The sequence below is a fragment of the Lytechinus pictus genome, chromosome 3 (assembly GCF_037042905.1).
Source record: "Lytechinus pictus isolate F3 Inbred chromosome 3, Lp3.0, whole genome shotgun sequence".
Classification (NCBI taxonomy): domain Eukaryota; kingdom Metazoa; phylum Echinodermata; class Echinoidea; order Temnopleuroida; family Toxopneustidae; genus Lytechinus; species Lytechinus pictus.
In genome coordinates this window covers 50,297,464-50,313,438 of record NC_087247.1, presented here as the reverse complement: position 1 = coordinate 50,313,438, position 15,975 = coordinate 50,297,464, and the positions used below count along the sequence as shown (strand labels likewise).

Genomic DNA, 15,975 nt, shown 5'->3' with positions numbered 1-15,975 from the left:
TGTATTTCAATGACCATCAGCATGTCCTGGGAATCAATGTCCTTGAAATAAGCCTCTTAATTATGTGATCTTCTATTTCACACAAAATGTTGTACATCTTACAATAGGGATGTTTCGCTTGATAGTTCTACTGAAAAATCTCCAAACACCACAAAAGCTTTATTCTCTGCATATTCATTTCACACTTGTGTGTTTTAAATTTGACATCCAAAATTTTCACATTGTGTTGAATTTTAAGAGATACAATTTTGGTTGTTTTCTTTTAAATGAATTCATTTGTTGTTGAGCACTTGCTTTATCCAATAAAAACATTGTATATCTTCATCCTTGATTTCATCTATATTACAGGTACCTGAATTAAATGTATTTCGGATGAATATCTATAAAATTAACCATTCTTTAGAAGGGTGTTATTTTCTGAATGAAGTCTTATTTTTTTAAAGATACTCCATGTATATTCTAGCTACACCTGTGCTGTTTTCTAATAATTTGAATGAAAAATTGTCTTGAGAGTTGGTATTTATTATGGTGCATGTGTATTCCCTTTTCCTTCATGTTTAGTCTCTATCTCCTAATGGATTCCCTGCAGGGAGACTCTGAGCGAACAAGAGAAAGAGCTTGAGTGAATTCAGATTTTAGTTTATGCATTGTCATGTCTAATATTGATCTGGTCTTTACAAGACATGTCAAATAATGAACAAGACATTCCATCTGTGCATGAGGAAGGGTGAAACCATGGGGATCTCTGTCAAATTGTCATAGTTCAAGTGTTGTATTTAAATTCCCCTTTTGGTTTAATATCCCTATAAAGCAAGCTCAGCTAATAAAAATTCTTTTATTTCAAATCTATTTATTCATGAGGTAAGCAATAGCTATGTATTGAATTCAGACAGATTTTCATTGTTATAGATTGATCAAGGAGGAATGAAAAAAAAAAGAATGTGCCATAATGCTGAACTCGGTCTCAAAATTTCAAGATGCAAGGTGATGAATGATGATGTCATCCTCATTCTGTTGGGGATTCCCTTTTTGAAACAGTCTCTTCTAAAAATAAATCATCATGGAAAAAGATGATTGTTGATTTAACTTAAAGGCTTAGAAATAAAACACTAAAGCCATCTGCAACAATCTCCAGAGAGAGAGAGAGGGGGAAAGGGGAGGAGCAGAGAAATGAAGTGAGAAACGTGAAAGCATCCAATCCATTATTCATCTTCCACTGTCAGTCTTTGGAGAGAAAGCCTAGCTGGAATGAATTTTGAGTCACCCTGGTTGTATTAGGCATCATTGGAGCTTATTCATTAACTGTGCAGACATGGGTGGATTGCCAGTGCACCTTTCATGCGTTGTTTGTTATGCTGATTATGGTGATCATTCATGTTGTAAAGTGCCTTGTGTTGTACTTGGTGTGCTTGTTAGATTTATAACCATACAGGTGCATTTGGCCTTGATCGATTGAAAACTCATTAAAACAATCGTGTTTAAAAATGATTTTTTGAATTTACCAATGTCTACCTGTACTAGATTCGTAATCCAGGTTTTGAGTCATAATTCCCTCAAGTCTTAAATGTTAATCTAGTAATTTAATCTTACAGCAATTAAAACAAGAGAAATACTGATTGAATGGTGTAATATACTAGTGAAAAGGTTATATGAATCAAAATTAATTGAAATTCCTTTTTTTTATGCAAACATGAAATACATAATGTAAAAAATAATTTTCTGTGAGGGAATGATGTACATGTACTTTCTTCCAACTTAAAATACTGGGTACACTGTAAATGTTGTACATACTGTACAGGTAGTTCTCTCATTCATGAACCTTTCAAAACCTACATGTAGCATACAGATTGAGTGTGGACATGAACCCTGTCACATTAGAGAATTGGGTCACTGTCCTCGATCACTATGGTATGGATACAATAAGGAATACAGAATCATCATGGCAGTTACTATTCCTTTTTGCTTTGAGTCAGATTCCTTCCTGTTGGTTTAAAAATATGAATGCAATCATGTGTGGCACTGATCTGAGTAGATAGAGACAGTGCAAATTTTAGTGCCCTGTGTCATTCCTATGGCAATACTGTTTAAATGGGCATCTTCACCTGGAATTAATGGATGAATCATACAATTAATGTGTGCCTCACCTAAATAGCATTCAATGCAATGTTTGTTAAAAGAAGCCCAAATTGGCTCTCATAGATAAATTGACATGTCTGGAGGCTAAATGTTCAAGTGTAGAAAATCACTGCACTTTATGATTGAATTAATTGCTCTGTAGAAGAATACTGTATGTCTAGCTCAGGCAGTGACTGGTGATGGTGAGAGCTAGATAGATGCTAAATCAAAGAATGTTAATTTTCTGATTGGGAATGGAAACTAATTTGTTTCTGTTTTAGTAGAAATAAACTATTTACTATTTTACTCTTCTTGGTCCTCTTCATTTTTAATTGTACAGTGTATGGTTGGCTATTGTTGCCAATTGCGACTTGCTTTTGTGGACAGACACAACACATCAACACAATATATAGGCCTATTGCCTTTTCAATTATATTGATCACTGATTTTTATTCTATACTGAGCATTTTCAATACACCCAGATCATTAAATCATTATTTTCATATGATTTTTTAAATAAATTGCCATCAATCTATGATTATCCACATCACTTTTAGTCTAGGGTTTCATAATACACGTACATGTATGCAGGACAATAGTTAACTACATGTACCTGCATGTCCTCAATAGCTGATTGGAAAATGTATGTACATGTACACTGTGACTCCATGTATCTTCATATTTTCCTTTTTATTCCCCCTTTTTTTGTAAATCATATTAGTGAACCATTCACTTTATATTCTGTAGGAAAGGGGCTATTTGTGTCTTCATGGTAAATGTAAAGTATGTGGATATGCAAATGCCCAAGCATAAACTTCCTCTCTGGCTAAACAACTGCACACGATGCAGAGTATCCTTTCATGGATTTTATGCAGACTCTCCTGACATTGAACTGAGAGGGCACACTTTCCATGAGCTTTAATGAGAAACCTCTTTAGAGAACAAGTCATGACCTTTCGTTAGTAGCCCCGCCAGGAATGATTCATTTAGACTTCAGCGTGTAATAGGAGCTACCCATATTGCAGTCTCATTTTGAGGCATTGCATGTACGCTGTATACATGCGATTGGGTGATAGATGCTGTGAAACACTTCCTTTCCGAAGTGAAATGCTGCCCTCTTTCTGCCTTTTTCTGTATAATGTCTGCACATACATGAACACAGAATACATCCCCTCCACTGTATTTGTTGTAGGGCCTATAGGTTATACCTGTACATGTGTACACATGAAGTCGTTATTAATTGGAAGGTACATGTACAGTGTAAAATATTCTCTGCTTCATGTCCAGTTTATGCAGAGGTAGAACTTAAATTGCAAAACTAATGTAAGAGCATTGTGATTTGATACAAAGAAGGGATTAAAGAATGGAAAATTAGAATTTTGTAAGTTATATCTATGGAATGCCCCTCCATTGTCCATGCATGTATTTCCCTGAAAATATGATAATTTTGTTGTTGATTACAAAAAAAATGTGACAGTAAACTATTTATTTATTTCTTGACTCTGGTAGATCGATTTCTGGATAATAACGGCAATGTGTTCATATGGGACAAGTTTACAACCTTACAAAATAATAGAAGATTATTATATTTAAAGGCATCTATAGAAATACATTTTTATGCCAATGGTATATATTCCTAGAAGAACTATAATCATTCATACTCACCTTATGTGTACATTGTTAACATCAAATTCTCATCTCTTTGCTTATTAAAGTTTATAAACATTGATGGTTTGTATGAGTTTGTTTCTATTTTCTTATCCTGCAGATTTGGTGCAAGTTCTCTTCTATTAAACAAAATTGTTCCATCAATTTGCAAACTTCTTGGGGATCCTAACAGTCAAGTAAGTATCGCTGTTGCACCCTTCTTCTCTTTTGAATTTGTCAACATTTCCTTTATTTTTATGAGTAAATACATTACTTTGTGGAAGGAGAGTTTCTTTGTTGACATTTTGTTTCAAACATACAAAACTTGTAAAACTCCTTGTTATAATTGTTTTTGTGAGATACATGTTTATTGAATTACCATATTCTTAAAAATGATGTTCTATGTAGTAAATGTTGGTTATCATACTGTTTATTTTATTTTTTTGTTTTGTTGTTATATAATTCATTGATTGAATTCTTACAGTGATAAGCAAACATCCTTTAGTGTTAAAAAGCCTCTAAAATGATTTTTTTTTTTCTAAATACAGTATATATGATATGGCATTAATATATTATTTGTGGTTATATGAAATCCATATGATCGCTTGTATGCAATCTGCATTTCCATTTCCAGGTAAGAGATACAGCAATCAACACACTAGTTGAGATCTACAGGCATGTAGGAGAGAAGGTTAGGATAGACCTGGGTAAAAAGGGCATTCCTTCATCAAGGTACGTAACTTGCTATATACTCTCTCTATATTATTTTTAATTTCTCTTCATTGTATATCCTGCACTTGAAGTAATTTTTCTATAGGTGTATATATAACAATTTTTTATGGAGATCTACATTGTAGAAAATGTACTGTAATAGAAAAGACTACAGTCATGCTATCATGTTAAGTCTAGTTTTAATTATTAATAGTATTTCGAAATATTTAAATTTCCCTGACATTATGAAGTCAAATCATATATAGTCGTTTTGTACAATGTTTCATATTGATACCTCTACTTGAATGCCATTATTAATCAGAAAACACAAAATAACCTAGGAATTTGATATAAAATTCCTTTAAACAAAGTGCTATTAAGAACACACAACAAACTTTCTTTGGATTTGCTTGAATGTTCTCTATACGCAGGTTCATTTATTGACCGCATTAGTCTCTAAGTTTATTCTCTATAAAGGTCAATTCCATTGTGACTTATGGGACATTTGATACTTTTTTCCACATAACTGAAGTGCATATCTGGAATAGTAGCTGCACAAACATGGATTTACTTTATTAAACTATAAGAAGAATGTTGAAACTTACTATATACAAAAATGTATGCTTTCAGCTTGGTTGCATAGGGTGCTAGATCTTCAGAAATGTCACTGTGACTTATGGGACGTCGATGGACCACACAAATTGAGCTCTTTTGTTCAAAGTGCCATAACTATCTCAGTTTTATGACAATGTTTTTAGATTTGGGCTTGGAGATTAACCAGTGATAGGGCTCACTAACAGTACTTGAATTGGACTTGATTCATTTAATTTGTTTCAGTAGTTGTGTACAATCGTGTGTGACTTATGGGACAAGTGAATGTGACTGATGGGACCCTATCTCATTTCATGGAATTTACATTTCCTCTCAATGACTTTTTAAGTCAAACTTAATTTCAGCATAAAAAAATATTCCCTAATTAGATGACACCTTTAATAATTCATGCCATTGTGTCAGAAATAAATTCAACAAAGGGCAGAAACATCTTTTCATGCACTTCATGTATATAAAGGGAACATTAACCCCCCCCCAAAAAAAAAAAAGCTTCTTAACTTGTCAGCAGGCTTTAAAAACTGTAATCAAATAAGTACAAAATAATCAATAAACAATTACAATCATAAATATTTAGCAAAGAGATGAACAATGAACAATTAGAATAAGAATGTACACACTTTCCGTTGTGACTGATGGGACATAATGATAGGACATATTTGTTACAGATGGGACAAATAAATGTTGCTTTTCTCTATCCGTCTCGTACAGTATGGTAAGAAAGTTACCTTTTCAGTGTGTTACATATAAGCAAATTAACACATTAATACTGCCATGAAGTATATCAATATTCTCGTTAACATATTCTCTTTCGTGTCGAATGCTGATATTTTTCATTAATTGTTGATGTTTATGATAAAACAGATATCAGTGCACATGCAAATTTTTGACAAAAAACATGAAAATGTTGGCATAAATTCTTACCTTTTTAAAAAATTATTAACTGGACTGTCTAGAAAACGATTGCAATCGATTTCTACTATCTATACTTGTATAGTAAAAAGCGTATTCATTTACATGGAAGATTTTACCATTGTCTGTGCAAAAAATATGAAAATTGATTGATTTTCATGAAAATCCAAGATGGCCGCCAAAAATTGCCAATTTGGAACCCCATGGAACACGGTTTGGCAAAGGGAACAAGATTCATTAACTATACACTTCAGGCAATACAAAAAAAAATGGTTAGAAATATGTCATGGGGTGCATGTGAACCCTATCACAAATTCTTTTTTGCGAGCTGCTTGGGTTGATATGTCATCTCTTTCATAGAAATTCAGAATGCCTGTAAGGACATCATCATTTATAGAGTACCAAAGCAATGACGTCAGTTGCCATGGTGTCATGGCGGCCTGGTTCTAAAAGAACCTGGGGGCCGTTTCATAAATCTGTTCGTAAGTTAGGAGCAACTTTAAGAACGACTGGTGATCCTTTCTTTATACACGCTAAAACATTGCCAATTTATGATAACATTCCCCACAAGGATCACCAGTCGTTCTTAAAGTCGCTCTTAAGTTATGAATAGCTTTATGAAACGGTGCCCTGTTACGACTCTCAGAATGATGGTAGCAACCAGGGACAACACACATCACCATTTTTGCAAATACAGATGTGTATAGACGATTGTGCAGCTGCGACTCAGTTTAGAACCGGCCGATTCGATGTCATGAAATCGTGATGTCACCATGTCACACTTCGGTACTCTATATGCGCATGTTCCTTACTATTGACAGGCGGCAGGAATTATTCTGAGAAAACTTGATGGCAAGCTTCTGAACAACTTTTTGGCATTTACAGGGGCTGGTAGGGAGTGCTGTATGTGCCTTTTTAACAGCTCTGTTCATGGTAGCCTTATGCATCTGAAGACTGGTGCTTTTATTTTGACAGGATCCAGAGGGTCCCTCAACTACAAAATTTGTGACTGATGGGACATTGCAATAGGTCGAGTTTCCATGGGACTATATACCAAGTTCACATCATATGTAAAACAGTGGATGCATACTTCAAGGGACAAGAAAACCAAGAGAGTGATCTGGACCTAAAAAATGAATAAAAGCTAGGGTGAAACAAACCCAATTCACCTGTATTCAGCTTTGCATTTTAGCGAGATATCTCATATTCAGTTTTCTCCTTCTTTCTGGGCTGTGCACACATTGCAAGTTTTTTTTGTTCCCATGCACTGCCTATGATATTCTGACTGTTTTTTCTGACAGTCAGCAGACTACCCTCCAGCTTTTAAGCATTCTTGTCTCTCTCTTTGCTGTCATGGACAGCTTTAAGGTGGCATGGTTTACGAACTGTATATGTGACTTATGGGACTTGTGACTTATGGGACTTAAATGTATGTCCCCCCAGTAGAGCTATTTCAAGTCCAATGCAGATGCAGTTTGATTTGTTGATGCATGCATGTACTGTAGTAGATAAAAAAGTCCAATGCTTGTCTGCAGGAGTCAATGGCAGCATATGAGGTACACTTAATGCTCAAAACTGTGACTTATGGGACATCGAACATTCACACATTGCAATGTATTTTGTGCCTCGCCGTTTCACTGCAGCATGTAAAACAATACAGGTAATGGTAAATTACTGCTTGGAGGTCACATGGACAGTGGAATTTTTCATCAGCACCCTTTGCATGCCAGGAGCCAGAGATGGGTGAAAGTTGTACACTTTCTATGAAATCTTAGTACCAAAGTGCAACAGAGTGCACATTGTGTATTTTATGAATGAATCAGGGTATAGTAAATATAAATGTGCTTTTGTAAACCTTAAACTGTATACTTATAAACAGTATAAACAAAATTGCTCAGAAAAGAAACTTTAAAAAATTGAAAAATGCAACATTTGGCTGGAATTGACCTAAAGCGCAAATATCTAAATGAACAACAAAATGCCAGCACTATGAATTATGATGTGAGGTTACTAATATGTTTGTACTTGATCTGTCATTCCCAGGTTATCTATTATTTATGCCAAGTTTGATGATGTGAAACGGTCCGGACAAATGGTGGTGCAGTCTGAACAAAGTGGTAAGTAAAACATACGTCTGAAAGTCCCCTCAGCTTTAAATCATTAGTGTAAATGTGCATTTTTTTCTTTCAGGAAAATTTCAGTCCAAAACACAATAGTGATGATTTTGGTTGGTTTGTCACACCCTTTCTATTTTCACAGATAATGCAATTTTCTGGTGATTCTCACAATCCTCACGTTGTTTTATCCAACATATTGAACAGTTAGACCTTATGAATCGAGGTGACTTCGCACACGGCGGAATAGGAGCTTTTGATTGAGTGATGGTGATGGGCATGATTAAAACCTTAGTCGTGCTGAAATGATTCCTTAAACAGTGAAACTTTTCAAAATGCACACTTTTTTACATTTTGGGATTGCATTCTCCATCAAGATTTTGTGAACATATGATTAATTAGAACTTGAAATGAAAGCTAAAGCTATTTTCTATGTCCCCCTCCCCCCATTCTTGTTTGAACGCAACTTATGAGACATTATTCATCTTCCATTAGAAGGTTGCATATTCTGTTAAGTGTATTCCTAGTCTGTGTATCGTATCAGTTGGTTTATTGAAAAACCTTGTTGTTGGTAAAAATAAAAGTGCAGTGAAATTCTGCCATATGGTGACTAACATGACATCTGCTCATTTTATTTTAGAGTGGGTTCTTTTTTCGTCTGAAACTACTTGATCTGAAGAAAAATACTTTCTCATATCCAGAAAAGCTTTATGCATGTATTGGGTCCATTTTTCATGTAGTTTAATTTGTAGTTGGTCTTATTTCCAGAAGTTCTAATAACCACTTGGACTTAATATCTGCAGTAATTTCTTTTTGGTTGTATTGCCTATGTTTATGGGTTTGATCCCAGGCTGAGTGAAACCAATGGCTTCTAGAAATAGGATCTGGCATCTAGTCAGGGGCTTGTGTAAGAATGGAGAAGGGTTAACATACTTTTTTCACAGTGTCCACTGAAAGACCAGATAAACAGCTGAAGTTTTGATCCCAAGGGAAATCAATATTGTAATCATCATCACCAAAAAAAAATGGATTAGACTAATTATTGACAAATAGAAGTAGAGGTTGTAGACAAATGAAGTTAGACCATGTGGACTTGCACTAACTGTTAATACAACCAAGAGGTTTACAGACCGAATGAGGGTGTACTGTGTTTATGCCAGCAGGGAATTGAGGAGATTCACTGGATCCGTCCCGATTCGAATTTCAGTATTTGTTTCCAATTAAAATTACTTTTACACGTATCTTGTTTTTATGAGATATTGAGGAAACCATATCTTGTCCTCAATTCAGATTTAAAAAAAAAATCTATTTCATCCATGGTTGGACGAATGACACAATAGCAGTATTTCCAATGAACAAGTATGATTAGTAGATTGATGAAGATGCATGTCTGAAGACCAAATTTGAAGTAATACCTCGGTCACATTTGTTCTACGGCGGCCGTACGGCGAATCGAAAACAGCCGTTTTTTTAGAGCTGCATATATATGTAGTTTGAATAGAAATGAATAAAACGGCCGTTTTAGACTCGCCGTACAGCTGCCGTAGAGCAAATGTGGCCGAGGTATTAGGACATTTTTTTTATCACCAATTGAGAGCAAAGAATAAAAAAGATCATTGATCTTTAATAATATGGCATGTCCCTTTTGAATTCTTGAAGAGAAAGTATCCTTTACTCTCTTGCCTCATACATATAGCATGACTATGAATTATTTTGGAAAGTAGGGGTTACCTCAGGATTTGTGGCTGAATCAATGAGGCATGAAAGAGTCCAAAATTGAGTGGATACATGAAAGATGTGAATTTTTATATAGGGGTAACAAATGGTGATGGTGGGTTAAGATCACATTCAGGACAGACATTGCGTGGAAAGTGAATGGACAAAAAAAAAGGACAGAGAAGAAAGATAGAAATCCAGAATTTTGAGCAGACTTTATCTGTCTGTGTATGTACTAGCCTTGAAGAAATTCACATGGATACTTTTTGTCATGTGTCATCGATATGGTGAGATTTACTGTATGACATTTAGTGTAAAGTATACATGTAAGGCCTTCCTGAATGTAATATCCATGCATTGAGCACTATAGGCCTATGATATGCAGTATTCAATATTGAACAGGACCCAATTAGTATAGGCAACTACACATCCAGCTAATTTTCAGTTCTAATGATATATTATCCATTAAGTACTGCAAACATATGAAATAACTTTGCTATCAACTTACCAGATGACTTTTGAAGTTTCCATTCTAAAGTTCAGCTTGATGATGTGCGTGGTGCAGAGTTGCAGAGATGGCTAACTTGTCAGCCATGTTGATTTGATGGAAGACAGTTCCATTGCCTATGACTCGCTATTTAGCACCCATGCTCTGCCAGAATTTGACAAGTGGGGATGGACAGAACCCAAGCAAAGTGTCCCCTATGCGAATGGCTCTGGCCAATCACGTCACTCAAAAATGAGGAAGGGGCTAAAAGGTGTCGCATGGGGTTCTCTTCCTGGATGCGGTAATTTGTTGAGCGGAAGTCTGCTGATAACGGGTAGCGACTTGAACGAGAGGAAGCCATTGATTCTACCCTTCACAGTAGCAAAGACTAAAAAAAACCTTTCTCTGTATCTTTCTGGAGAGCTGGATAAGGGGGCCAGCATAATACTGTGTGTGTTTGTGCCATCAATGATATACGCTTGTCTAACACGGTAAAGTCTAGCCTAATCACAATAACAGTAGTCAGCGTGAATCGATTGGCCTCACATGGCTTTCACCCCAAATACTGTGCCAACGTCATACTTGTAGGATTACTCTGATAGGCCAATGGGGCTTAATGTTCTTACTATCACCCATGGTTCAGAAGGAAAACGACTTTCACAACTTGACCTTGTCAGGGATATTTTTGTCATTCTTTTGGCAGCTCTTCTTTAAATTAGCACATTTTGTTTGAAAGTTGGAAACACTCACTGCATACTTGCTGGGTAGGCTACTTTTGAATGAAATGAAACCTGATGTCATTTGTTATTCTGGAACAACAAAAGAGAATTTCATGAATTTATACTTCATGCAATTCAGTGTGTTTGGAAAGTATAACTAGTGAGACTTGCATGCAGGCAATTTTGCTGATATAAAATAGTGGTTTGAAAAGAAGAAAGTCAAATTTTCTTTCATGATTGTATCGTGATTAGACTTGATAGACTTCTATTTTTTTGGAAAAAGACACACTTTGTTTTCTAATAACATGGCTTCTGGAAAGGATTCAGGCGGAAAAGATGGCAAGTTTGAGAAGGACATTTCACTAATAGTCAAGTGCCTCTTGAAAGGGCCTCTTCCATCAAAGAAGAAAATCATGAAGAATGGAAAGGACAGCCCTGATTCAGGATTTGATGAAGAACAAACAAAAAGACCAAAGAAGACGCCACCTCCACCCCCTCCTCGACCCACTAAGCCAGCACCACCATCGCTGCCCCCTCCCCCTCCACCACCTGCTAAAGAGAAGGATATACCTCCCACCTCACCAAAGCACCCTACCCATCCACCCCCAGTACCACCACCAAAGAAGAAGGATGAAAAAACTGCTCAGCTTGTGGACAGCAGCACAACTAAACTTGCAAAGGATCAATTGCAGAAGAAGCAAGAGGAACAAAAGCAAAAACCTCTTTATGTGAAAAAGAAAGGTATGTACAATGTAATTAGATAAAAGTTTACAAGAGAATTTTATCTTTCTGTATTGGCTGATTATTCTATTTTCATATTATTTGTTCACAATCAAAGCAGAGTGTTTTTGCAATATTCCAGATATGGGAAGCAAATAATTTATTTTTTGAATTGTACAATCATGTTTGCTGTTATTTATTTATTCATTTTTAATTTTTGTATGTACTTACAGTCTTAGGAGCATACCGTACTTGTGAACAATATAGTGAAGTCTTTGATCATTTGAGAATACCTCCGTTTGGTATTAAGTGTTTTTGAATATTTTTCAGAAAGGATACTAGGAGTATTCCATTTCACTGTGAATAATAGTCGCCCAGTATATGAAGGGGAAGGCTACTTATAAATATATCTTTGATGAATATTTTTCTTTCTAATATGATACTTTCTGTATTGAAAATTGCAAGATAATATTTCTTGTCCCGTTTAATCCTCTAAAAGAACAGGAGTTACCATATCTAGACAAAAGAGGAAGTGATACTAGTTATCAATTATGACTTTACATGACACTCCTGTTCCATATAAAGTCACTATCACATTTAATAGTTGATATAAGTACTTAGCAATCATTAGACTCGTCTGAAGCCACCAGAGGTAAAGGTACTCATAGGATGTGATAATTACAGAGTAACTTGCAGTGTCTAACTGTCTACGCAGGAAATCTATATCAGCTGATGTATAGTGCATTTACTGTTCTCTCTCAACTTATGGAAAGTTACTTGCAGTAGGGATGCCCTTTAAAACCTAAAATTGTGAAAATTGATGATCAATTCAATATGTGTTCATATTGCTTTTGACTTAAAGGAATCATGAATGTACATACCATGTCTGCCTCTGTTTACCACTTCAGACCCACAATAGAGACACAATTGACCTTTCCATTCAAATTTCACACCCCATTGTGCTTTATATGTTTCTTCTTTTTATAACAATTTCATAAATAGTTTATACTCTATGCTTTGGACAAAACATAATCCAGTGTATATTGGCCTCTTTTTATGTCTTTTAGTCTAGACCAAAAAGCCTGAATTCACAAAGGTTGTTTTTAAAATCATTGGTTAAACCCATAATTTACGCAGATTTTCTGTATAAATTATGCTTATTTACTGTGTATATAAAAAAATGTCCAATGCTGATGCGCGCTTTTGTCACAGTGTGCCAAATTGACACCCATGCTATTTTATTAATGAGTCCACCGTTTTGAAACAGTGGACTCGTGAATGAAATAGCATACTTAACCATGGCAACAGGCGTCAATTTGGCTCACTGACAAACGTGCGCATCAGCATTGGACATTTTTAATACACGTGGTAGATAGGCGTAATTTATACAGGAAATCTGCATAAACCATGGGTTCAACTGATGGTTTTAAAAAGCACCTTTGTGAATTCGGGCCAATGTGTATGATTTTTATTCAGAATCCCATCAAGCTTCATATTAAACTTGGAGATTGATCTAATGTGCTACATGACTGAAGGACTACTGATTTTGTGTCTTTGATATTAATTCATAGTTTCATAGCAAAACAATATATTCTTGGCGGGACCTCCAAATTTAGTTTTAAGCATTCACATCGATTGTTTTATAGGAATATAAAGCTATTAATAATCATTGATTAATGATCATTTGAAAATTGACCTTGATCTTCTGACGTCATTTGTTGACATCAATTCCATAGTCACTATTTACATGCCTTACTATTAACCAGAAAGTGAAATATTTTTTAAAATTTATACAGCTACTGATATTGATTGGAAGTTATTTAAAAGCAAAATCTCTTTTGATTATGAAGGTAAGACATTTCCTGTCCTTTCCTTGTTACGTTAATTGCAAGTGTGCCCCCTCTTGTCAAGATGGTGATATTAGAAAAAAATTAGAAAAAAATTCTGCCGAGAGTAATTAGTGTATCATAATTCCATGCTTATTCATTTTTGTAGCCAGGACAATGTATGTACAGAAAATTGTGCTTCAGTGTATTGTCTTTACTTATTGGTAAACTATAACAAAATTTTATTGATTTATGATGGTCCCAAATATTTCCATTTTCAGATAATTGCAATATATATGCACCAAGAGGGAATTCTATCGTGTTTGGGAGTGCAAAATGAATTCTTTGTTGTTTGAATTTCTGCCCCTTGGCAACTGACTCACCCCACCCCATTGCCCTGAACTGTCCAAGATCTAATTGAAAGGGCTGGAGAATGTCCCAAAACAGAATTTCCCAATTACCTACAGATAAATGTAATACATGTAGGCCCTATATTGATTGTCTTTGAATCTCTGTGTCAATTGTAAAAAAAAAAATAGTAATTGAAATTGAATTTCATTAATTTCATTAGTCAAAGGGGTGGGGAAGGGGGAGCAGATTGGGTATAATTTTGACTGTTTCAGGAAAAATTTTGGGTTTTTTCACATTTAATCCTACAGTGCCCCACTATTGTAGCAGGTGGCAGAGTTTCATTTTCTAGACAACTCTTTGGTCCACCTGTTACCATTAAAGACAATCAGACTTCATTTCATTTTCACACCAGATACATCACAGTTATTTTAAGGTTGAAACTAGGTCTTGTTAAAATTGTAGTCAGACGATGATGTCTGACATCTGTAGGCTGTCTCCGGGTGGTTCATGTAGTTAATTAAAGATTTTTAAAGGAGAACTATATAGATTATGAATGTGGTCTTATTATATGTCAATGGAAAGGTAATGATGTGGGGATTATCAGTGGGTCATTCAAAAATAACGAAAATAATACATAAGGTGAAAATCGCAGATTAAAAAACGCTCAAAATGCCTCTCCGAAATATGCCTCACATCGGTCTCTGAATTGACTTGAATTTGATGACGTCACTTTCTGTACGAGATGCGTGATTGGCTCTCCCACGTGAAGCTCCACTTGCATGCAAAACCTGTTGCGAGGGTACGTTTTCTCCACACTGTCACTGAATACTTCGATCACGAAATGAAAGAATACCCAGAATTTTATCTAGATTTGGATTTTCAAATTGATGATTTTGAAGATGAAGAGAATGATGGTGAAATGAACAACAAAGTGACGTAGTTGGAGGTAAATTGGGGGAATTACGCCGATGATGATGAGTCGGACAATTCAACTTGCAACACGATCACATGCCGATTCGCTACCTAACTCATGCAGCTGCTAAGTGCTAGCTACACCGCGCGGGCCAAATTGAATTCATGAAAATGAATTACCACACTGTCCAGACAGAGTCTCTTACCTCTGTGACTATGAAGAAGGAAAATAATGATAAAACTGTACTTACAAACAAGTGAATGTAATCCGAACCTGAAGGCAACTCAACGAATAGCAGCAGACGATATGCACCGACGATAAACTTCATGCGGCTGGGATAGATTGTCACTCGTTCTGTTAGATGTAATTTTTATCTCATTAATTTGACAAAATTACGAAACTCGGGGAATTATTTATCTATATAAAAATATAGTAACATCTCGTATTATTTTTTAAATTACGATAAAACCTTTTAAAAGCTCGTATATGTGATCGTAATCAAAATCACAAACATGCCGTATTGCTTGCTCGCCTTGGCTGAGAGAGTAGATCTATGCACGTGTTGCACAGCTCTCAATCAAGCTACGCATGTTGGGGATCTTTTACATCTAATTTTAATTTACCTCAACGTTTTCCTTCAAAAAACGTTTTATCATCTTTTTTTTATAAATTATACGAGATGTTACTATATTTTTATATAGATAAATAATTCCCCGAGTTTCGTAATTTTGTCAAATTAATGAGATAAAAATGACATCTAACAGAACGAGTGACAATCTATCCCAGCCACATGAAGTTTATCATCGGTGCATATCGTCTGCTGCTATTCGTTGAGTTGATTTGCCTTCAGGTTCGGATTACATTCACTTATTTGTAAGTATAGTTTTATCATTATTTTCCTTCTTCATAGTCACAGAAGTAAGAGACTCTGTCTGGACAGTGTGGTAAGTCATTTTCGTGAATTCAATTTGGCACGCGCGGTGTAGCTAGCACTTAGCAGCTGCATGAGTTGGTAGCGAATCGGCATGTGATCGTGTTGCAAGTTGAATTGTCCGACTCCTCATCATCGATTCCCCCAATTTACCCCCAACTACGTCACTTTGTTGTTCACTTCATCATCATTCTCTTCATCTTC

The 15,975-nt window shown here is 35.5% G+C and overlaps 1 protein-coding gene across 1 annotated transcript in view; it reads left to right on the top strand.

Moving 5' to 3' along the window:
• The window catches only part of LOC129257078 (CLIP-associating protein 1-like), a 32,624-nt gene extending 22,635 nt beyond the window's left edge, over nucleotides 1–9,989 (top strand). Inside the window, exons 7-9 of the mRNA XM_054895317.2 lie at nucleotides 3,884–3,959; nucleotides 4,397–4,494; nucleotides 8,038–9,989. Of these exons, the coding sequence (XP_054751292.1) occupies nucleotides 3,884–3,959; nucleotides 4,397–4,494; nucleotides 8,038–8,119 (256 nt within the window). The 3' untranslated portion in view covers nucleotides 8,120–9,989. The remainder of the gene's footprint in view (nucleotides 1–3,883; nucleotides 3,960–4,396; nucleotides 4,495–8,037) is intronic.
• Nucleotides 9,990–15,975: the final 5,986 nt, after the last annotated feature.